Here is a 21,045-nt window from a genome sequence, read left to right as displayed (position 1 = left end):
AGAAACCTGTCTGGTTAGAACACAGAGACAAACAGGGTCTAGAACACAGAGACAAACAGGGTCTCGAAAACTGTCTGGTTCGAACACAGGGACAAACAGGGTCCAGAAAACTGTCTGGTTAGAACACAGAGACAAACAGGGTCTAGAACCCTGTCTGGTTAGAACACAGAGACAAACAGGGTCTAGAAAACTGTCTGGTTAGAACACAGAGACAAACAGGGTCTAGAAAACTGTCTGGTTAGAACAGAGACAAACAGGGTCTAGAACCCTGTCTGGTTAGAACACAGAGACAAACAGGGTCTAGAAACATGTCTGGTTAGAACACAGAGACAATCAGGGTCTAGAAAACTGTCTGGTGAGAACACAGAGACAAACAGGGTCTAGAAAACTGTCTGGTTAGAACACAGAGACAAACAGGGTCTAGAACCCTGTCTGGTTAGAACACAGAGACAAACAGGGTCTAGAAACATGTCTGGTTAGAACACAGAGACAAACAGGGTCTAGAAACCTGTCTGGTTAGAACACAGAGACAAACAGGGTCTAGAAACCTGTCTGGTTAGAACACAGAGACAAACAGGGTCTAGAACCCTGTCTGGTTAGAACACAGAGACAAACAGGGTCTAGAAACCTGTCTGGTTAGAACACAGAGACAAACAGGGTCTAGAAACCTGTCTGGTTAGAACACAGAGACAAACCGGGTCTAGAAACCTGTCTGGTTAGAACACAGAGACAAACAGGGTCTAGAAAACTGTCTGGTTAGAACACAGAGACAAACAGGGTCTAGAAACCTGTCTGGTTAGAACACAGGGACAAACAGGGTCTAGAACCCTGTCTGGTTAGAACACAGAGACAAACAGGGTCTAGAAAACTGTCTGGTTAGAACACAGAGACAAACAGGGTCTAGAAAACTGTCTGGTTAGAACACAGAGACAAACAGGGTCTAGAAAACTGTCTGGTTAGAACACAGAGACAAACAGGGTCTAGAACCCTGTCTGGTTAGAACACAGAGACAAACAGGGTCTAGAAAACTGTCTGGTTAGAACACAGAGACAAACAGGGTCTAGAAAACTGTCTGGTTAGAACACAGAGACAAACGGGGTCTAGAACCCTGTCTGGTTAGAACACAGAGACAAACAGGGTCTATAAAACTGTCTTGTTCGAACACAGAGACAAACAGGGTCTAGAACCCTGTCTGGTTAGAACACAGAGACAAACAGGGTCTAGAACCCTGTCTGGTTAGAACACAGAGACAAACAGGGTCTAGAAAACGGTCTGGTTAGAACACAGAGACAAACAGGGTCTAGAAACCTGTCTGGATAGAACACAGAGACAAACAGGGCCTGGTACACAGAGACAAACAGGGTCTAGAAAACTGTCTGGTTAGAACACAGAGACAAACAGGGTCTAGAACCCTGTCTGGTTAGAACACAGAGACAAACAGGGTCTAGAACCCTGTCTGGTTAGAACACAGAGACAAACAGGGTCTAGAAACCTGTCTGGTTAGAACACAGAGACAAACAGGGTCTAGAAACCTGTCTGGTTAGAACACAGAGACAAACAGGGTCTAGAACCCTGTCTGGTTAGAACACAGAGACAAACAGGGTCTAGAAACCTGTCTGGTTAGAACACAGAGACAAACAGGGTCTAGAAACCTGTCTGGTTAGAACACAGAGACAAACAGGGTCTAGAACCCTGTCTGGTTAGAACACAGAGACAAACAGGGTCTAGAAAACTGTCTGGTTAGCACACAGAGACAAACAGGGTCTAGAAAACTGTAATTTCACTGTCTGGTTAGCCAGATGAACCTTCTAAAGCCTCTAGCAGTGGTTCTGGCTCGAGTCGGGCTGTATACTTTATTACACAATGCCTTAAGAACCCAGATCCCATGAATAGGACGATCTATTAAGCCCATCACCACGTCATGTCTACCTGAAGAGTCCCATGTATCGTAGCTTCTGTGTCAGGGCATAGTAGATCTTGTGTTGAGGGTACCAGTCATACACCTCCTTTTTCTGGGCCATGGGCGGCTCCTTGAACAGCCGGACCACCTTCATGGACTTGTCGTCCGTAGGACGCGCCACATCCCCAAAGATACCTTGTCACGCCAGAATAAATGAATCGGGAGACAGGTGCAGGAATGCGTCATTTAAAAAAATAAACTAAAAGTTTACTTCACCCAAATTACAGCGTGCCATGTAAAGGCATGGGGACGAAGACCAAACAAACACGTACACAAAACAAACCCAAACAAAAGAGTACCTCGAATAAATACACAGGACGAGACCAGTAATCATCTGCACAATACAAACGGCACGAAGGCCAAAACAACAAGGCACAGGGACACACGCGACCAACGGACATTGGAACAATAATCGAGTGGTGAACAAAGGACACACTTATACAATTACTAATCCTGGGAAATGGGGACCAGGTGTGATGCCACAGTTCAGTGCCTACAGGCCGGTGACGTAGGCCCCTGAAACTGGTGCATGTGTAACAGTATAACTTTAAACCGTCCCCTCGCCCCGACACGGGCGCGAACCAGGGACCCTCTGCACACATCAACGACGGTCGCCCACGAAGCATCGTTACCCATCGCTCCACAAAAGCCGCGGCCCTTGCAAAGCAAGGGGCAACCCTACTTAAAGTCTCAGAGCAAGTGACGTAACTGATTGAAATGCTACTAGCGCGTACCCGCTAACTAGCTAGCCATTTCACATAGCTGGACATGCTGGCCATAGCTCGCTGAAATACAAGAGGAAAGAGAAGCAGCAAATATTGGTCAAATATGTCCTGAAAAAAAAGAACCGACTTCTAGAGATGTAATAATATTCCACCTGCTCTACCCGGGAATGTAATAATATTCCACCTGCTCTACCCGGGAATGTAATAATATTCCACCTGCTCTACCCGGGAATGTAATAATATTCCACCTGCTCTACCCTGAATGTAATAATATTCCACCTGCTCTACCCGGGAATGTAATAATATTCCACCTGCTCTACCCGGGAATGTAATAATATTCCACCTGCTCTACCCGGAATGTAATAATATTCCACCTGCTCTACCCGGAATGTAATAATATTCCACCTGCTCTACCCAGAATGTAATAATATTCCACCTGCTCTACCCAGAATGTAATAATATTCCACCTGCTCTACCCGGAATGAAATAATATTCCACCTGCTCTACCCAGAACGTAATAATATTCCACCTGCTCTACCAGAATGTAATAATATTCCACCTGCTCTACCCAGAATGTAATAATATTCCACCTGCTCTACCAGAATGTAATAATATTCCACCTGCTCTACCCAGAATGTAATAATATTCCACCTGCTCTACCCTGAATGTAATAATATTCCACCTGCTCTACCAGAATGTAATAATATTCCACCTGCTCTACCCAGAATGTAATAATATTCACCTGCTCTACCCGGAATGTAATAATATTCACCTGCTCTACCCAGAATGTAATAATATTCCACCTGCTCTACCCAGAATGTAATAATATTCCACCTGCTCTACCCGGAATGTAATAATATTCACCTGCTCTACCCAGAATGTAATAATATTCCACCTGCTCTACCCAGAATGTAATAATATTCCACCTGCTCTACCCAGAATGTAATAATATTCCACCTGCTCTACCCTGAATGTAATAATATTCCACCTGCTCTACCAGAATGTAATAATATTCCACCTGCTCTACCCTGAATGTAATAATATTCCACCTGCTCTACCCGGAATGTAATAATATTCCACCTGCTCTACCCGGAATGTAATAATATTCCACCTGCTCTACCCGGAATGTAATAATATTCACCTGCTCTACCCAGAATGTAATAATATTCCACCTGCTCTACCCAGAATGTAATAATATTCCACCTGCTCTACCCAGAATGTAATAATATTCCACCTGCTCTACCCAGAATGTAATAATGTTCCACCTGCTCTACCCAGAATGTAATAATATTCCACCTGCTCTACCCGGAATGTAATAATATTCCACCTGCTCTACCCGGAATGTAATAATATTCCACCTGCTCTACCCGGAATGTAATAATATTCACCTGCTCTACCCAGAATGTAATAATATTCCACCTGCTCTACCCAGAATGTAATAATATTCCACCTGCTCTACCCGGAATGTAATAATATTCCACCTGCTCTACCCGGAATGTAATAATATTCCACCTGCTCTACCCGGAATGTAATAATATTCCACCTGCTCTACCTGGAATGTAATAATATTCCACCTGCTCTACCCGGAATGTAATAATATTCCACCTGCTCTACCCAGAATGTAATAATATTCCACCTGCTCTACCCGGGAATGTAATAATATTCCACCTGCTCTACCCGGGAATGTAATAATATTCCACCTGCTCTACCCGGAATGTAATAATATTCCACCTGCTCTACCCAGAATGTAATAATATTCCACCTGCTCTGTGAAATATAATGTGAAATATTTAGGGGTGCACATGGCGAAAAATCATATTGTCCGTCAACATCTCAATTTCTCTCAGAGATTAAAGTAAACTAAATCCCTCTTTAATATCTGGCTCCAGCGTGAACTCTCTATTATTGGAATGGTTTTACTGTCCAAAGGAGAGGGTCTGTCACGTTGTGTGTACCCTGCTCAATCCCTATCTGATCAAACCAGCAAGAATATCAACAAAACGTTCCTAGACTTTATATGGAAAAATAAACGACTCAAACGTAATAAATCTGTAATATCAAACCATAGAGCTTATGGTGGGCTTGAAGTACTATAATTCATTGATATCAACAATACCTTTTTAAAGTAAACTGGATAAAAAGATGAATCTATTTGGCACTTCATTCCCTGTCATATTTTTATGAAATGGGGTGGTCTTCAATTTTTCAATTCAAGTGCAATTCTCCAGCAAAATGACCCATCAAAACTGTCCAGATTTCATGAACAAGCCCTTTTATCCTGGAAACTATGTTAATGTCTACAACTTTTCAGCCACACAAGGCCCTTCTGTGGAGCAACAAAGATATTCTTGTTAAAAAAAACAAGTCTTTGTTCTTTCCTAAGTGGTTTGTAATAAATATCGTATTTGTGCTTGATTTATTTGATAAAGAAGGGAATATACTCTCTTATCGAAAGGTCTTAGAAACATATAACTTACCAATACATTCTAAATAATTTAAATTCTATATGCAAAGCAACACCTTCAGGATTTACTCAATAAATGAAATCTGTGTTTTGGAGAACGTGTCAAGATAGATGCGGAATTTATGTTAGAAGGTTGCCCCCTGCTGGATAAGAAATGTAATAATAGATTCATACGATAACTTTTTCACTCCAACAACAAGATCTCTCCTAGAGGGATATTCTTCCGGAACGCATATATTACTGAAATTGAATGGAAGAAAGCTTGGTTCCTCCCTCACACATTTTTTTCATATCAAATAAAGTAAAAGAAAATAATTTTAAAATCTTGCACAAAATATGCCCTTGCAATAACTTGTCTACTCATGGACTTTGAAGAAATATGCCTTTTCTGTGATAAAGAAGCGGAAACTGTTATACATATTTGTTTTTATGAGTGTGACTGTGAAGTTATTTTGGAGCGAGTTACGTATTTACATGTTATATTTCATCAATAAGACCCATGTATTTACAAAAAAACAAAACCACTGAATTAGTCATTCATTTTTCATTCTCTCTGGTAAATGTTACATACACAAAAACAAATATTTGAAATCTGTCCCCAAATGCAATACATTTTTACTTGAAATCCAATATTTAATAAAATCTCTAGAATTCGTCAATAACAACAACAAAAAACACTGTATTCTTACACCTCTACCATAGGTTTGTACAACTGTAACCCCTGACCTGTAACCCCTGACCTGTAACCCCTGACCTGTAAGCCCTGGCCTGTAACCCCTGGCCTGTAACCCCTGGCCTGTAACCCCTGGCCTGTAACCCCTGGCCTTTATTTTATTTTAGTAACTAACTTCAAAAAGTACATTTTTGTAAAAAAAAAAAAAAAAAACTTTTAATGTCATTTTATGTTTTTCAGAGCAAATATACATGTAGTGATGTCCTATGTTTGTATTGTAATTTGAAATGTTATAATAAAATATATATGAAAAATCTTTTTCTTTTTTTAAATATACAAAATAAATAAAGGACTGCGCAATCCACTGTCTTATCAGCCCAGTAAGGCAATTTATAAACTTGATCTCCACTATAAAAAGCATCTAGACATTATCTCACATTTAGATTAATATTTAGTTTTCAACAGCGGGAATTTGTATAAAACCTTGCTGTCTGTCCGACATTTTCAACATTGTTTCAATGTTTAAATTCCATCTCCAGCTGTCCCATAGTAATGAACGTGTAGGAGTCGGGACGAGACAGACAGGCAGGCAGCGTTTCTCAGCCAGTCGAAATCATGAATCCGCTGGCATCATTTTTATGGATATATACAAAGAAATGTCACGAAACGAATTGCAGCAGCCTTTTCAGCTTCAGTGTTTGAACCGATTGTGTTACTGTAGCTGTGTTGTTGGCTAGCTCCTCTGAACAACTGTGTCCTGTAACCAAATAAATGTCACTAGAAAACAGCTTAAACAAATGTAAATGTAGCTACTGTTATTCTTTTTGAAGTGACTGTAAGTTAGCTGTAGGTGGCTAGCTAGCAAGAAAGGGATAAGAACGAATTTATCTCAGGCATCAAAATCATAGCGCATCTTGGGTTATTTCCCTAACAACGTTCCGGCGTTGCCGTTTCACCTTGGTTACTTTTGTTGCACACGGAACTATTTGTGCGCTCGGTGTCCGTCCTTGTATAAACTGAAGAAACACATGTTACCGGTCCTTTTTGGCCCTGGGATTAAAATAATAATCGCTATATTGAACGTCTTCTGTAAACCCAGTTTAGCCACATAGTTTCTAAACAACCTACTTGTTTAGGAAAGAGCGTAATTGGTCATGGTTTAATACCAATCGAACAATCATAGCCAACACATCATAAATGTTCATGATCAGTTTCAAAACATGCTCGTCTGTCCTTTGGTCTGATGAGTCCAAATTTGAGATTTTTGGTTCCAACCACTGTGTCTTTGTGAAACCAGAGTAGGTGAACGGATAACGGATGATCTCTGCATGTGTGGTTCCCACCGTGAAGCATGGAGGAGGAGGTGTAATTATGTGGGTGTGCTAGTGTAACGGATGCGAAATGGCTAACTAGTTAGCGGGTACGCGAAGTACCGTTTCAATCAGTTACGTCACTTGCTCTGAAACCTAGATGTAGTGTTGTGGCTTTTGTGGAGCAATGGGTAACGACGCTTCGTGGGTGTCAGTTGTTGATGTGTGCAGAGGGTCCCTGGTTCGCGCCCGTGTCGGGGCGAGGGGACGTACTAAAGTTATACTGTTACACTTTGCTGTCTGTGATTTATTTAGATTTCAAGGCTTAACAATCATGGCTACCACAGCATTCTGCAGCGATACGCCATCCCATCTGGTTTGGGCTTAGTGGGACTATCATTTGTTTTTCAACAGGAAGATGACCCAACACACCTCCAGGCTGTGTAAGGGCTATTTAACCGAGAAGGAGAGTGATGGAGTGTTGCATCAGATGACCTGGCCTCCACAATCAACCGACCTCAACCCAATTGAGATGGTTTGGGATGAGTTGGACCGCAGAGTGAAGCATATGTGGGAACTCCTTTAAGGCTGTTGGCAAAGCATTCCAGGTGAAGCTGGTTGAGAGAATGCGAAGAGTGTGCAAAGCTGTCATCAAGGCATAAGGTGGCTACTTTGAATAATCTAAAATATATTTTGATTTGTTTAACACTTTTGGTTACTACATGATTCCATATGTGTTATTTCATAGTTGTGATATCGTCACTATTATTCTACAATGTAGAAAATAGTACAAATAAAAAAAAATAAAACTTGAATGAGTAGGTGTGTCCAAACTTTTGACTGGTACAGTATGCTTCAGTAAGATTCGATGTTTAGTATTTATAGCAATGGTTATCAACTGTACTGTAGGGATGGAACGTAAATCGTTGGATATTGAGGTCGTGGTGGCAGCTGCAATGAGGTATTTGAGTGTACAAGACTTGACATCAGAAGAGTTACAGGGTGTGTTGAGTGGTGGTGTCCCGTCCTTTCAGGCTGTTGGTCTGAGGTAGGACTAGGTCGATTTAAATAGCGGAGGAAGGTGGTGGGTTTTTAGTGAGTGCGGGGTTAGACGGTAGGGTATTTGTTGATGTATTTGTTTGACATTTTCAAGCCAAATATAAGGGAGATATACTCCAGTCTAGTAGGTGGCGGTAATGCAACATGTATTGGCTGGCAACCGCCGTTAAACCTCATCGAAGAAGAATGTCATAGAAGAAGTGGTGGCATGCTTGAAGGTTAGCGACACATTTAACGAAATACAATAACAACTACTAGTGACACACATACTGGGTAGCAAGTTATACACTTGTCGTGTAGAACATGGTAATATATCTACATTTGGATTTAACAAAGCTACTACACAAGTCGCGGTGATTCCAGGTATGTAATTTGGCTGTGGACACAGTGAGCCATTTTGTCATTCAGTGTACGCTTTCCTCTGTCTGGTGCATGTTACGAAACTGTCTGATCATGAACGTTTATGATGTGTTGGCTATGATTTTTCGATTGGTTTTAAACCATGACCAATGAAGCTGTTTCATAAACGGGTTGGTTGTTTAGTAACTATGGGGCAAAACTGGGTTTACAGAAGACGTTAAATATGGCGATTATTATTTTAATCCCAGGGCCAAAAAGGACCGGTAACACGTGTTTCTTCAGTTTATACAAGGACGGACACCGAGCGCACAAATAGTTCCATGTGCAACAAAAGTAACCAAGGTGAAACGGCAACGCCGGAACGTTGTTAGGGAAATAACCCAAGATGCGCTGGGATTTCCATGCAAACATTCGTAACTTTTATAAAAAAATAAATTTCAACTTTTACAAGTTTTGAACCACAGTGTTCATTTAAATGAAAATGCCCGAGAAGCCGGTGTTTGGAGGATATTAGCACATGTGTTGTTAGGCCCGAGACAATCGTTCTTCTCTCTTGTTTGCAAGCTAGCCAACAACGGCTAACTTAGTCACGTCAAAAAGAATAACAGTAGCTACATTTGTTTTAAGCTGTTTTTTAGTGACATTTATTTGGATACATCCATAACAATGAGCTAATGAGGCGCGATTTCGCCTGACATAGAAAATGTGCTCTTGTCAGGACCGTTGTTCAGAGCAGCTAGCCGACAACACCGCTACAGTAACAGTCCCTTCAAACACTGACGCTGTAAAGGCTGCTGCAACGTTTTGTTGTACAGACATTTTCTATGCCAGGCGAAATCGCGCCTCATTAGCTCATTGTTATGGATGTATCCAAATAAATGTCTCTAGAAAACAGCTTAAACAAATGTAGCTACTGTTATTATTTTTGACGTGACTAAGTTAGCCGAAGTTGGCTATATATATATACACACAAAAAAAATGATGCCAGCTGAGAAACGCTGTCTGTCTCGTCGCGACTCCTACTTGTTCATTACTGTGATATGGGATCGCTGGAGATGGAATATGAATATTGAAACAATGGAGAGACTGCAAGGTTTATACAAATCTCTGCGGTTGAAAACTAAATATTAGTCTAAATGTGAGATCATGTCTAGATGCTTTTTATAGTGGAGATCAAGTTTGTAAATTGCCTGGCTGGATTTATGAAACAGTGGATTGCGGTCAGATGGACCCGAGTTTAACGTCATAGATTTAGCCAGTGGTAATTTGTGGAATAGACACTGGCTGGAATGCGCTTTTAACCAATCAGCATTCAGGATTAGACTCACCCATTGTATACATTCGTAACATTATCTAAGTGATGTTGTTGACGTTTTGTTACCTGGGTCAAGGTACAGCACATTTTTGGAGGGTGGCCCTTGGACTATTTACAGAGGAACTACTTTGCAGATATGAAACACACAGTGGTGGAAAAAGTACCCAATTGTTATACTTGAGTAAAAGTAAAGATTCCTTTTATAGAAAATAAAAATGTTTGAGTAAAAGTGTTTGGATTTAAATATACTTAAGTGTCAAAAGTTAAAGTATAACTTATTTCAAATTCCTTATATTAAGCAAACCAGACGACACAATAAAAAATAAAAAATATGTATTGACTGATGGCCAGGGGCACACTCCAACACTCAGACATAATTTACAAACAAAGCGTTTGTGTTTAGTGAGTCTGCCTGATCAGAGGCAGTAGGGATGACCAGGGATTTTAATATTTTTTACTTTAAATACTTTACACCACTGAAAACAGACAATCATAATATCAGTCAAAAATGTCAAATTCCCAGTTTATTCTACGAAACCAACTTTATAAGAGGTTTTAAGAGTAGGTTATATTTGACTCAACATTCCATGACGTACACCAAGGCATTGTTGTCAGAATAGATGAATGCAGTTCAATACATGATTTATATATTAAACCAATACATTATTTATATATTAAACCAATACATTATTTATATATTAAACCAATACATTATTTATATATTAAACCAATACATTATTTATATATTAAACCAATACATTATTTATATATTAAACCAATACATTATTTATATATTAAACCAATACATTATTTATATATTAAACCAATACATTATTTATATATTAAACCAATACATTATTTATATATTAAACCAATACATTATTTATATATTAAACCAATACATTATTTATATATTAAACCAATACATTATTTATATATTAAACCAATACATTATTTATATATTAAACCAATACATTATTTATATATTAAACCAATACATTATTTATATATTAAACCAATACATTATTTATATATTAAACCAATACATTATTTATATATTAAACCAATACATTATTTATATATTAAACCAATACATTATTTATATATTAAACCAATACATGATTTAAATATTAAACCAATACATGATTTAAATATTAAACCAATACATTTCTTGGTTCTCCAGAACACATTGCTATCAGGTTGAAAATCACAGCGGGCCTGGTACCATACGGAATGCACCGTCTCTGTTGTAAATCACAGCGGGCCTGGTACCATACGGAATGCACCGTCTCTGTTGTAAATCACAGCGGGCCTGGTACCATACGGAATGCACCGTCTCTGTTGTAAATCACAGCGGGCCTGGTACCATACGGAATGCACCGTCTCTGTTGTAAATCACAGCGGGCCTGGTACCATACGGAATGCACCGTCTCTGTTGTAGATCACAGCGGGCCTGGTACCATACGGAATGCACCGTCTCTGTTGTAAATCACAGCGGGCCTGGTACCATACGGAATGCACCGTCTCTGTTGTAAATCACAGCGGGCCTGGTACCATACGGAATGCACCGTCTCTGTTGTAAATCACAGCGGGCCTGGTACCATACGGAATGCACCGTCTCTGTTGTAAATCACAGCGGGCCTGGTACCATACGGAATGCACCGTCTCTGTTGTAAATCACAGCGGGCCTGGTACCATACGGAATGCACCGTCTCTGTTGTAAATCACAGCGGGCCTGGTACCATACGGAATGCACCGTCTCTGTTGTAAATCACAGCGGGCCTGGTACCATACGGAATGCACCGTCTCTGTTGTAAATCACAGCGGGCCTGGTACCATACGGAATGCACCGTCTCTGTTGTAAATCACAGCGGGCCTGGTACCATACGGAATGCACCGTCTCTGTTGTAGATCACAGCGGGCCTGGTACCATACGGAATGCACCGTCTCTGTTGTAAATCACAGCGGGCCTGGTACCATACGGAATGCACCGTCTCTGTTGTAAATCACAGCGGGCCTGGTACCATACGGAATGCACCGTCTCTGTTGTAAATCACAGCGGGCCTGGTACCATACGGAATGCACCGTCTCTGTTGTAAATCACAGCGGGCCTGGTACCATACGGAATGCACCGTCTCTGTTGTAAATCACAGCGGGCCTGGTACCATACGGAATGCACCGTCTCTGTTGTAAATCACAGCGGGCCTGGTACCATACGGAATGCACCGTCTCTGTTGTAAATCACAGCGGGCCTGGTACCATACGGAATGCACCGTCTCTGTTGTAAATCACAGCGGGCCTGGTACCATACTGAATGCACCGTCTCTGTTGTAAATCACAGCGGGCCTGGTACCATACGGAATGCACCGTCTCTGTTGTAAATCACAGCGGGCCTGGTACCATACGGAATGCACCGTCTCTGTTGTAAATCACAGCGGGCCTGGTACCATACGGAATGCACCGTCTCTGTTGTAAATCACAGCGGGCCTGGTACCATACGGAATGCACCGTCTCTGTTGTAAATCACAGCGGGCCTGGTACCATACGGAATGCACCGTCTCTGTTGTAAATCACAGCGGGCCTGGTACCATACGGAATGCACCGTCTCTGTTGTAAATCACAGCGGGCCTGGTACCATACGGAATGCACCGTCTCTGTTGTAAATCACAGCGGGCCTGGTACCATACGGAATGCACCGTCTCTGTTGTAAATCACAGCGGGCCTGGTACCATACGGAATGCACCGTCTCTGTTGTAAATCACAGCGGGCCTGGTACCATACGGAATGCACCGTCTCTGTTGTAAATCACAGCGGGCCTGGTACCATACGGAATGCACCGTCTCTGTTGTAAATCACAGCGGGCCTGGTACCATACGGAATGCACCGTCTCTGTTGTAAATCACAGCGGGCCTGGTACCATACGGAATGCACCGTCTCTGTTGTAAATCACAGCGGGCCTGGTACCATACGGAATGCACCGTCTCTGTTGTAAATCACAGCGGGCCTGGTACCATACGGAATGCACCGTCTCTGTTGTAAATCACAGCGGGCCTGGTACCATACGGAATGCACCGTCTCTGTTGTAGATCACAGCGGGCCTGGTACCATACGGAATGCACCGTCTCTGTTGTAGATCACAGCGGGCCTGGTACCATACGGAATGCACCGTCTCTGTTGTAGATCACAGCGGGCCTGGTACCATACGGAATGCACCGTCTCTGTTGTAAATCACAGCGGGCCTGGTACCATACGGAATGCACCGTCTCTGTTGTAAATCACAGCGGGCCTGGTACCATTCGGGATGCACCGTCTCTGTTGTAAATCACAGCAGGCCTGGTACCATACGGAATGCACCGTCTGTTGTAAATCACAGCGGGCCTGGTACCATACGGAATGCACCGTCTCTGTTGTAAATCACAGCGGGCCTGGTACCATACGGAATGCACCGTCTCTGTTGTAAATCACAGCGGGCCTGGTACCATACGGAATGCACCGTGGTTATTACGTTCCGGGTAGAGCGGGTGGAACATCCTAACGTTCCGGGTAGAGCGGGTGGAACATTCTAACGTTCCGGGTAGAGCGGGTGGAACATTATTACGTTCCGGGTAGAGCGGGTGGAACATTCTAACGTTCCGGGTAGAGCGGGTGGAACATTCTAACGTTCCGGGTAGAGCGGGTGGAACATTCTAACGTTCCGGGTAGAGCGGGTGGAACATTATTACGTTCTGGGTAGAGCGGGTGGAACATTATTACCTTCCGGGTAGAGCGGGTGAAAAAACCAATTTATATGTTATGTTCCTACACTGTTGTAGGTGGTAAAACGGAGATCTTCTATAATTCCGAGATGCTCATGCCTCTGCTCTACCAATGGGAGTCCTTGTCACAAAGGTCGACAAGCTTAGGTCCAAAATAAGCCAGTAGAAACGTATTGGGCTTATTTTGGATAGATTTTGTCGAGAGTGAATCCTCTCGCTCCGCCTGTTCCTCTCTGGATAAAGTCTATGACTTTTCCAGCTGCTAGATCAGTTAATCAGCGCATGGCAGTAATAAGTGATTTGTTTGGGAGGTGCAGAAAAGGTGGATTTGATGTTTATTTTGACATTGTTAAGCTCGACAAGCTGTTTTAGTGGCTGGTTTAGTGGCCGGCTGCTTCCTGGGCTTCAAAGGCAATCACTGTATTCAACGTCTTCTCTAAACCCAGATTCTTGTTCAGTTTAGAGTGTTGATAACATGTAAACTATACTTCGTCTCTGATGTTTATTGAAAACATATACATCTGCACAATGAGCACTTGTTGTGTCATACATTGTTACAGTTGTTTGGCAAGGTAGCGTGTGAATTTTAGCCATATTAGACCAGACATCAGTTAAAACACCTCAAAACAAGACATGGTATCAAGAAGGAGATGAAACGAGCTGAAACGATTCCCTACATGGCAGCTTCTTGTCATTGTTGCTATCTGGCCATCCAGAATCACAAAACAGACTTCTGCCCCATTTGAAGCGCTCGTGTCATTTTGTTTTGTGACGTTGTCAGCTAACCCGTCTCTAGAAGTATATATTTTTTTTTTCAGGACATATTTGACCAATATTTGCTGCTTCTCTTTCCTCTTGTTTTTCAGCTAGCTATGACCAACCTGTCCAGCTACGCCGTGCGTATGGCGCGTCTCAGCGCACGTATCTTTGGGGATGTGGCGCGTCCTACGGACGACAAGTCCATGAAGGTGGTCCGGCTGTTCAAGGAGCCGCCCATGGCCCAGAAAAAGGAGGTGTATGACTGGTACCCTCAACACAAGATCTACTATGCCCTGACACAGAAGCTACGATACATGGGACTCTTCAGGTAGACATGACGTGGTGATGGGCTTAATAGACCGTCCTATTCATGGGATCTGGGTTCTTAAGGCATTGTGTAATAATGTATACAGCCCGACTCGAGCCAGAACCACTGCTAGAGGCTTTAATAATGTATACAGCCCGACTCGAGCCAGAACCACTGCTAGAGGCTTTAATAATGTATACAGCCCGACTTGAGCCAGAACTACTGCTAGAGGATTCAATAATGTATACAGCCCGACTCGAGCCAGATCCACTGCTAGAGGCTTTAATAATGTATACAGCCCGACTCGAGCCAGAACCACTGCTAGAGGCTTTAATAATGTATACAGCCCTACTCGAACCAGAACCACTGCTAGAGGCTTTAATAATGTATACAGCCCGACTCGAGCCAGAACCACTGCTAGAGGCTTTAATAATGTATACAGCCCTACTCGAACCAGAACCACTGCTAGAGGCTTTAATAATGTATACAGCCCGACTCGAGCCAGATCCACTGCTAGAGGCTTTAATAATGTATACAGCCCGACTCGAGCCAGAACCACTGCTAGAGGCTTTAATAATGTATACAGCCCTACTCGAACCAGAACCACTGCTAGAGGCTTTAATAATGTATACAGCCCGACTCGAGCCAGAACCACTGCTAGAGGCTTTAATAATGTATACAGCCCTACTCGAACCAGAACCACTGCTAGAGGCTTTAATAATGTATACAGCCCTACTCGAACCAGAACCACTGCTAGAGGCTTTAATAATGTATACAGCCCTACTCGAACCAGAACCACTGCTAGAGGCTTTAGAAGGTTAATCTGGCTAACCAAACAGTGAAATTACAGGTTTCTAGACTCTGTTTGTCTCTGTGTTCTAACCAGACAGGGTTCTAGACCCTGTTTGTCTCTGTGTTCTAACCAGACAGGTTTCTAGACCCTGTTTGTCTCTGTGTTCTAACCAGACAGGTTTCTAGACCCTGTTTGTCTCTGTGTTCTAACCAGACAGGGTTCTAGACCCCGTTTGTCTCTGTGTTCTAACCAGACAGGGTTCTAGACCCTGTTTGTCTCTGTGTTCTTCTGTACACCTACTTTAGTGTAGTTCTAATGTTGCTTACATCAGTAACACCATTTCCTCCCTGTTTCCCCACCAGAGATGAACACGAGGACTTCAAGGAGGAGATGCGTCGGCTGAGGAAACTGAGAGGCAAGGGGAAACCCAAGAAGGGCGAAGGAAAGAGAGCCACCAAGAAGAAATAAGCGCTTCCTTGCCCTGTCATATAGGACCTAAGGGGGAATCACAACAGTCCTCGTTTGCTCTGGGACACCAGAGGAATGGCCTCCCTAACTGTGTTCACAACGGTACCATGTGACCCCACTCAGGATGTTCATAATGAATGGATCCTTGGAACAGCTGATGATGTGTTAAGAGGATCCTTTCCTACCCCATCACAGAAGATCCTGTCTGACTAGTGACCAGTCTTTGACCGCTGTGTGTTGTGAGGATCCTTTCCTACCCCATCACAGAAGATCCTGTCTGACTAGTGACCAGTCTTTGACCGCTGTGTGTTTGGTACATAAAGCATTTCTGTTCATTGTTTTTCAAGATGTTTCATTATGTTTCAGTTGTTTCCACGTTGTCATCAGCTCTCCGTTGTAATACTCTCTGTGCAGTGAATGTGTGAAGGAGAACCGGACGCCATCAGTACATATGTGATGCTGGTATGTTCCTGTTGACGAGACAAAGCTGGGTACATAGAACTGTGATGCTGGTATGTTCCTGTTGACGAGACAAAGCTGGCTACATAGAACTGTGATGCTGGTATGTTCCTGTTGACGAGACAAAGCTGGGTACATAGAACTGTGATGCTGGTATGTTCCTGTTGACGAGACAAAGCTGGCTACATAGAACTGTGATGCTGGTATGTTCCTGTTGACGAGACAAAGCTGGCTACATAGAACTGTGATGCTGGTATGTTCCTGTTGACGAGACAAAGCTGGGTACATAGAACTGTGATGCTGGTATGTTCCTGTTGACGAGACAAAGCTGGCTACATAGAACTGTGATGCTGGTATGTTCCTGTTGACTGAGACAAAGCTGGGTACATAGAACTGTGATGCTGGTATGTTCCTGTTGACGAGACAAAGCTGGGTACATAGAACTGTGATGCTGGTATGTTCCTGTTGACTGAGACAAAGCTGGGTACATAGAACTGTGATGCTGGTATGTTCCTGTTGACGAGACAAAGCTGGTGTTTTACACCTGTTCTGAGTAACACCAGGTGTCATGAATAAAATACTGAAAACAAATCTGATGAAATGTGGAGGAGAACTCTCTCCATTTTTCTGACTGGTTTATTGCCATGCAAATACTGTGTGTTATATACAATGTTGTTACTAGCGACTTAGTGTAACTACAGGAAACCCATTAAAAACCTGTTCTGACCTGATCCCTTGATGAATTGATGCCCAGGGCCCAGTTTCTCCAAAAGTGATCTGTATTTCTCCTATCGGATACGACCGAAAGGATAGAAATAGAATGGCTGAATCCTTGACTTGAATGGAGAGTCCGGTTCTATTCATTATATTTCTATGCGTTTAGTCCTATCAGACAGGTGAACCGCAGATCACTGTTGAAAAACTAGTCCCAGAGGATGGCTGGATTAGGATGTCTCTCAATACGGGGATATGGATGTCTCTCAATACGGGGTAATGGATGTCTCTCAATACGGGGTAATGGATGTCTCTCAATACACGGATATGGATGTCTCTCAATACGGCAATTTGGATGTCTCTCAATATGGGGTAATGGATGTCTCTCAATACACGAATATGGATGTCTCTCAATACGGCAATTTGGATGTCTCTCAATATGGGGATATGGATGTCACTCAATTTGGAGATATGGATGTCACTCAATACTGGGATCTCTTTAATGTTCCTGCTACACACACCGTTCATAAAGCCATGTGTGTTCAGAACACCTTGATACACATGGTAACTGGTTACATCCAAAACTGCCACCCTAATCCCTATATAGTACACTACTTTAGACCAGGGCCCTGTTCCCTATATAGTACACAACTTTGGACCAGAGCCCTATTCCCTATATAGTACACTACTATAGACCAGGACCCTATTCCCTATATAGTACACTACTTAGTGCACTTTTCTATATAAAGGAACAGGGTGGCATTTGGGAAGAACACACTGATATTACTGGTCTCTCTCTCTCTGTATGTCCTTCTCTCTGTGTTTCTGTGTCTCTCTGTATCTCTGTCCTTCTCGCTGTCTCTCTCTTTCTCGCTGTCTCTCTCTGTGTCTCTATCTCTGTCCTTCTCGCTATCTCTCTCTCTCTGTATCTCTCTCTATATCTCTGTCCTTCTCGCTGTCTCTCTCTTTCTCGCTGTCTCTCTCTGTGTCTCTATCTCTGTCCTTCTCGCTATCTCTCTCTCTCTGTATATGTCTCTGTATCTCTCTCTCTCGCTCTGTATCTCTGTCCTTCTCACTGTCTCTCTCTGTGTGTATCTCTGTCCTTCTCGCTGTCTCTCTCTCTCTGTATCTCTGTCCTTCTCGCTGTCTCTCTCTCTGTGTGATATCCTCTGTCCCAGAGAGCTGTTCTCTTCTGGTTGCTCATCATGAGGCCAGAACACTCATTCAACTCCATCACAGTTAAGCCAGAACCATAATCTTGAGTAATTTGTTCACATGCTTGATTATTATGTCCACGATAATACATTTAACATAACCCCGATGATGGGTTTCAGTCCATGGATGTAGGACTTGTAAGATGTGTTATTTTTGACAATGCCCCCCCCCCCCCCCCCCCCCCCCGGTGTGCACTCAGAATGGTGTGTCGCAGGGTCAAAGGAGAGATGAGGAGATGCAGTCCTTGTACACTGAACAAAAATATAAACACATGTTAAGGTTTGGTTTTATGAGCTGAAATAAAAGATCCCAGAAATGTTCCATACGCACAAAAAGCTTATTTCTCTCCAATGTTAGACCCAAATGTGTTTACATCCCTGTTAGTGAGCAGTTCTCCTTTACCGAGATAACACATCTACCTGACAGGAGTGGTATGTCAAGAAGCTGATTTAAACAGAATGATCGTTACACAGGTGCACCTTGTGCTGGGGGAAATTAAAGGCCACTCTAAAATGTGCAGTTTTGTTACACATCACAATGCCACAGATGTCTCACGTTTTGAGGGAGCGTGCAATTGGCATGTTGACTGTTGGAATGTCCACCAGAGCTGTTGCCAGAGATTTGAATGTGTATTTCTCTACCATAAGCCACCTCCAATGTCGTTTTAGAGAATTTGGCAGCACATCCAACCGGCCTCACTACCGCACAACCACGTGTATGGTGTTGTGTGTGAAAGCGGTTCGCTCATGTCAACGTTGTGAACAGAGTGCCCCAAGGTGGGGGTTGGGTTATGGTATGGGTAGGCATAAGCTACGGACAATGAAAACAATTGCATTTTATCAATGCCAATTTAAATGCACAGCGATTCTGTGACAAAATCCTGAGGCCCATTGTTGTGCCATTCATCCTCCTCCATCACCTCATGTTTCAGCATGATAATGCACGGCCCTGTGTCGCTAGGATCTGTACACAATTCCAGGAAGCTGAAAATGTCCCAGTTCTTCCACGGCCTGCATACTCACCAGACATGACACCCATTGAGCATGTTTGGGATGCCCTGGATCGACGTGTACGACAGCGTGTTCCAGTTCCAGTAATTTCACACAGCCGTTGAAGAGGAATGGGACAACATTCCAACAGGCCACAATCAACAGCCTGATCAACTCTATGTGAAGGAGATGTGTCTCGCTGCATGAGGCCAATGGTGGCTGACTGACTGGTTTTCTGCTCCACACCCCTACCTTTTTTTGTAAGGTTTCTGTGACCAACAGATGCATATCTTTATTCCTAGTCATGAAATTGATAGATTCGGGCCTAAATAATGTATTTCAAATGACTGATTTCCTGACATAAACTGCAACTCAGTAAAACCTTTGAAATTGTTCCATGTTGCGTTTATATTTTTGTTCAGTATAATTGTAATAGTTGACTTGCCTACAGATTAACCTGCAGTTTGATTTACCCAGAGATTCAGATAAAATAAAGAGATACCTACTGTATGTCTCCACCGTGACAATGGAAACTGTTGTCCATAGGGCGGAAAGACAGCCTGTCACGCTCCCACCTCTCTTTGGATTGGTGGATACATCTAGTTTATTTGAATATTTTGTTGAATATTCTATGAGGGGTGTTGACGTCACCTGTCTGTATTACGTGGAGAGTGAGACGCCTCGTGAATACAGGACTGTCAAGAACCGGGATAAACTGATATGAAGTGTTTTTTTTTTCTCAAAGTTGCCGGGATGTCACGTGTTCTACTTATATCATCACGCTCGTAACAACCTAAACATTACAAATCTTCTATTCAATCAAATAAGCTTCACGTAGCAAATAAACCATTACACTTTTAAAATAAAAATAATAAAATGGTAACAGTTAATAGTAGAACAATAATAAATAATAGGGACGAAAAAAGGCTAAACATGGAAAATGAAACTATAACTAACTAACTGTCATCCTCACCATTACATCAGTACTACAACTAGCTACTACAACTTACTACTACAGTACTATACCACCACTACCATCATCATTACTACTACAGTACTATACCACCACTACCACAACCATCATCATTACTACTACAGTACTATACCACCACAACCACTACCATCATCATTACTACTACAGTACTATACCACCACTACCACTACCATCATCATTACTACTACAGTACTATACCACCACTACCATCATCATTACTACTACAGTACTATACCACCACTACCACAACCATCATCATTACTACTACAGTACTATACCACCACTACCATCATCATTACTACTACAGTACTATACCACCACTACCATCATCATTACTACTACAGTACTATACCACCACTACCATCATCATTACTACTACAGTACTATACCACCACTACCATCATCATTACTACTACAGTACTATACCACCACAACCATCATCATTACTACTACAGTACTATACCACCACTACCACTACCATCATCATTACTACTACAGTACTATACCACCACTACCATCATCATTACTACTACAGTACTATACCACCACTACCACAACCATCATCATTACTACTACAGTACTATACCACAACTACCACTACCATCACCATTACTACTACAGTACTATACTACCACTACCACAACCATCATCATTACTACTACAGTACTATACCACCACTACCACAACCATCATCATTACTACTACAGTACTATACCACCACTACCA

At 42.4% G+C, this 21,045-nt stretch overlaps 2 protein-coding genes across 3 annotated transcripts in view; one reads left to right on the top strand and one right to left on the bottom strand.

The window, feature by feature from the left end:
• Nucleotides 1-2,491, bottom strand: part of LOC129849498 (28S ribosomal protein S33, mitochondrial-like) — a 10,984-nt gene extending 8,493 nt beyond the window's left edge. The window contains exons 1-2 of the mRNA XM_055916327.1: nt 2,458-2,491; nt 1,930-2,095 (exon numbers count right to left, since the gene is read on the bottom strand). Coding sequence (XP_055772302.1) covers nt 1,930-2,095; nt 2,458-2,491 — 200 coding nt within the window. The remainder of the gene's footprint in view (nt 1-1,929; nt 2,096-2,457) is intronic.
• Nucleotides 2,492-8,339: 5,848 nt separating this feature from the next.
• mrps33 (mitochondrial ribosomal protein S33) lies at nt 8,340-17,138 on the top strand. Of its 2 annotated transcripts, none has more exons than XM_055916330.1 (3): nt 8,340-8,409; nt 14,488-14,708; nt 15,843-17,138. In XM_055916330.1, the coding sequence occupies exons 2-3, from the start codon at nt 14,494-14,496 to the stop codon at nt 15,946-15,948; spliced, it is 321 nt and encodes a 106-aa protein (XP_055772305.1). In that variant the 5' UTR covers nt 8,340-8,409; nt 14,488-14,493; the 3' UTR covers nt 15,949-17,138. The 2 variants fall into 2 exon arrangements, with proteins under 2 accessions (XP_055772305.1, XP_055772304.1); XM_055916329.1 differs by having other exon boundaries at nt 8,355-8,554.
• Nucleotides 17,139-21,045: the final 3,907 nt, after the last annotated feature.

Source organism: Salvelinus fontinalis, unplaced genomic scaffold (assembly GCF_029448725.1).
Source record: "Salvelinus fontinalis isolate EN_2023a unplaced genomic scaffold, ASM2944872v1 scaffold_1504, whole genome shotgun sequence".
Lineage (NCBI taxonomy): Eukaryota > Metazoa > Chordata > Actinopteri > Salmoniformes > Salmonidae > Salvelinus > Salvelinus fontinalis.
The sequence above is the reverse complement of the archived record's forward strand: the minus strand, read 5'-3'. Positions and strand labels throughout refer to the sequence as shown.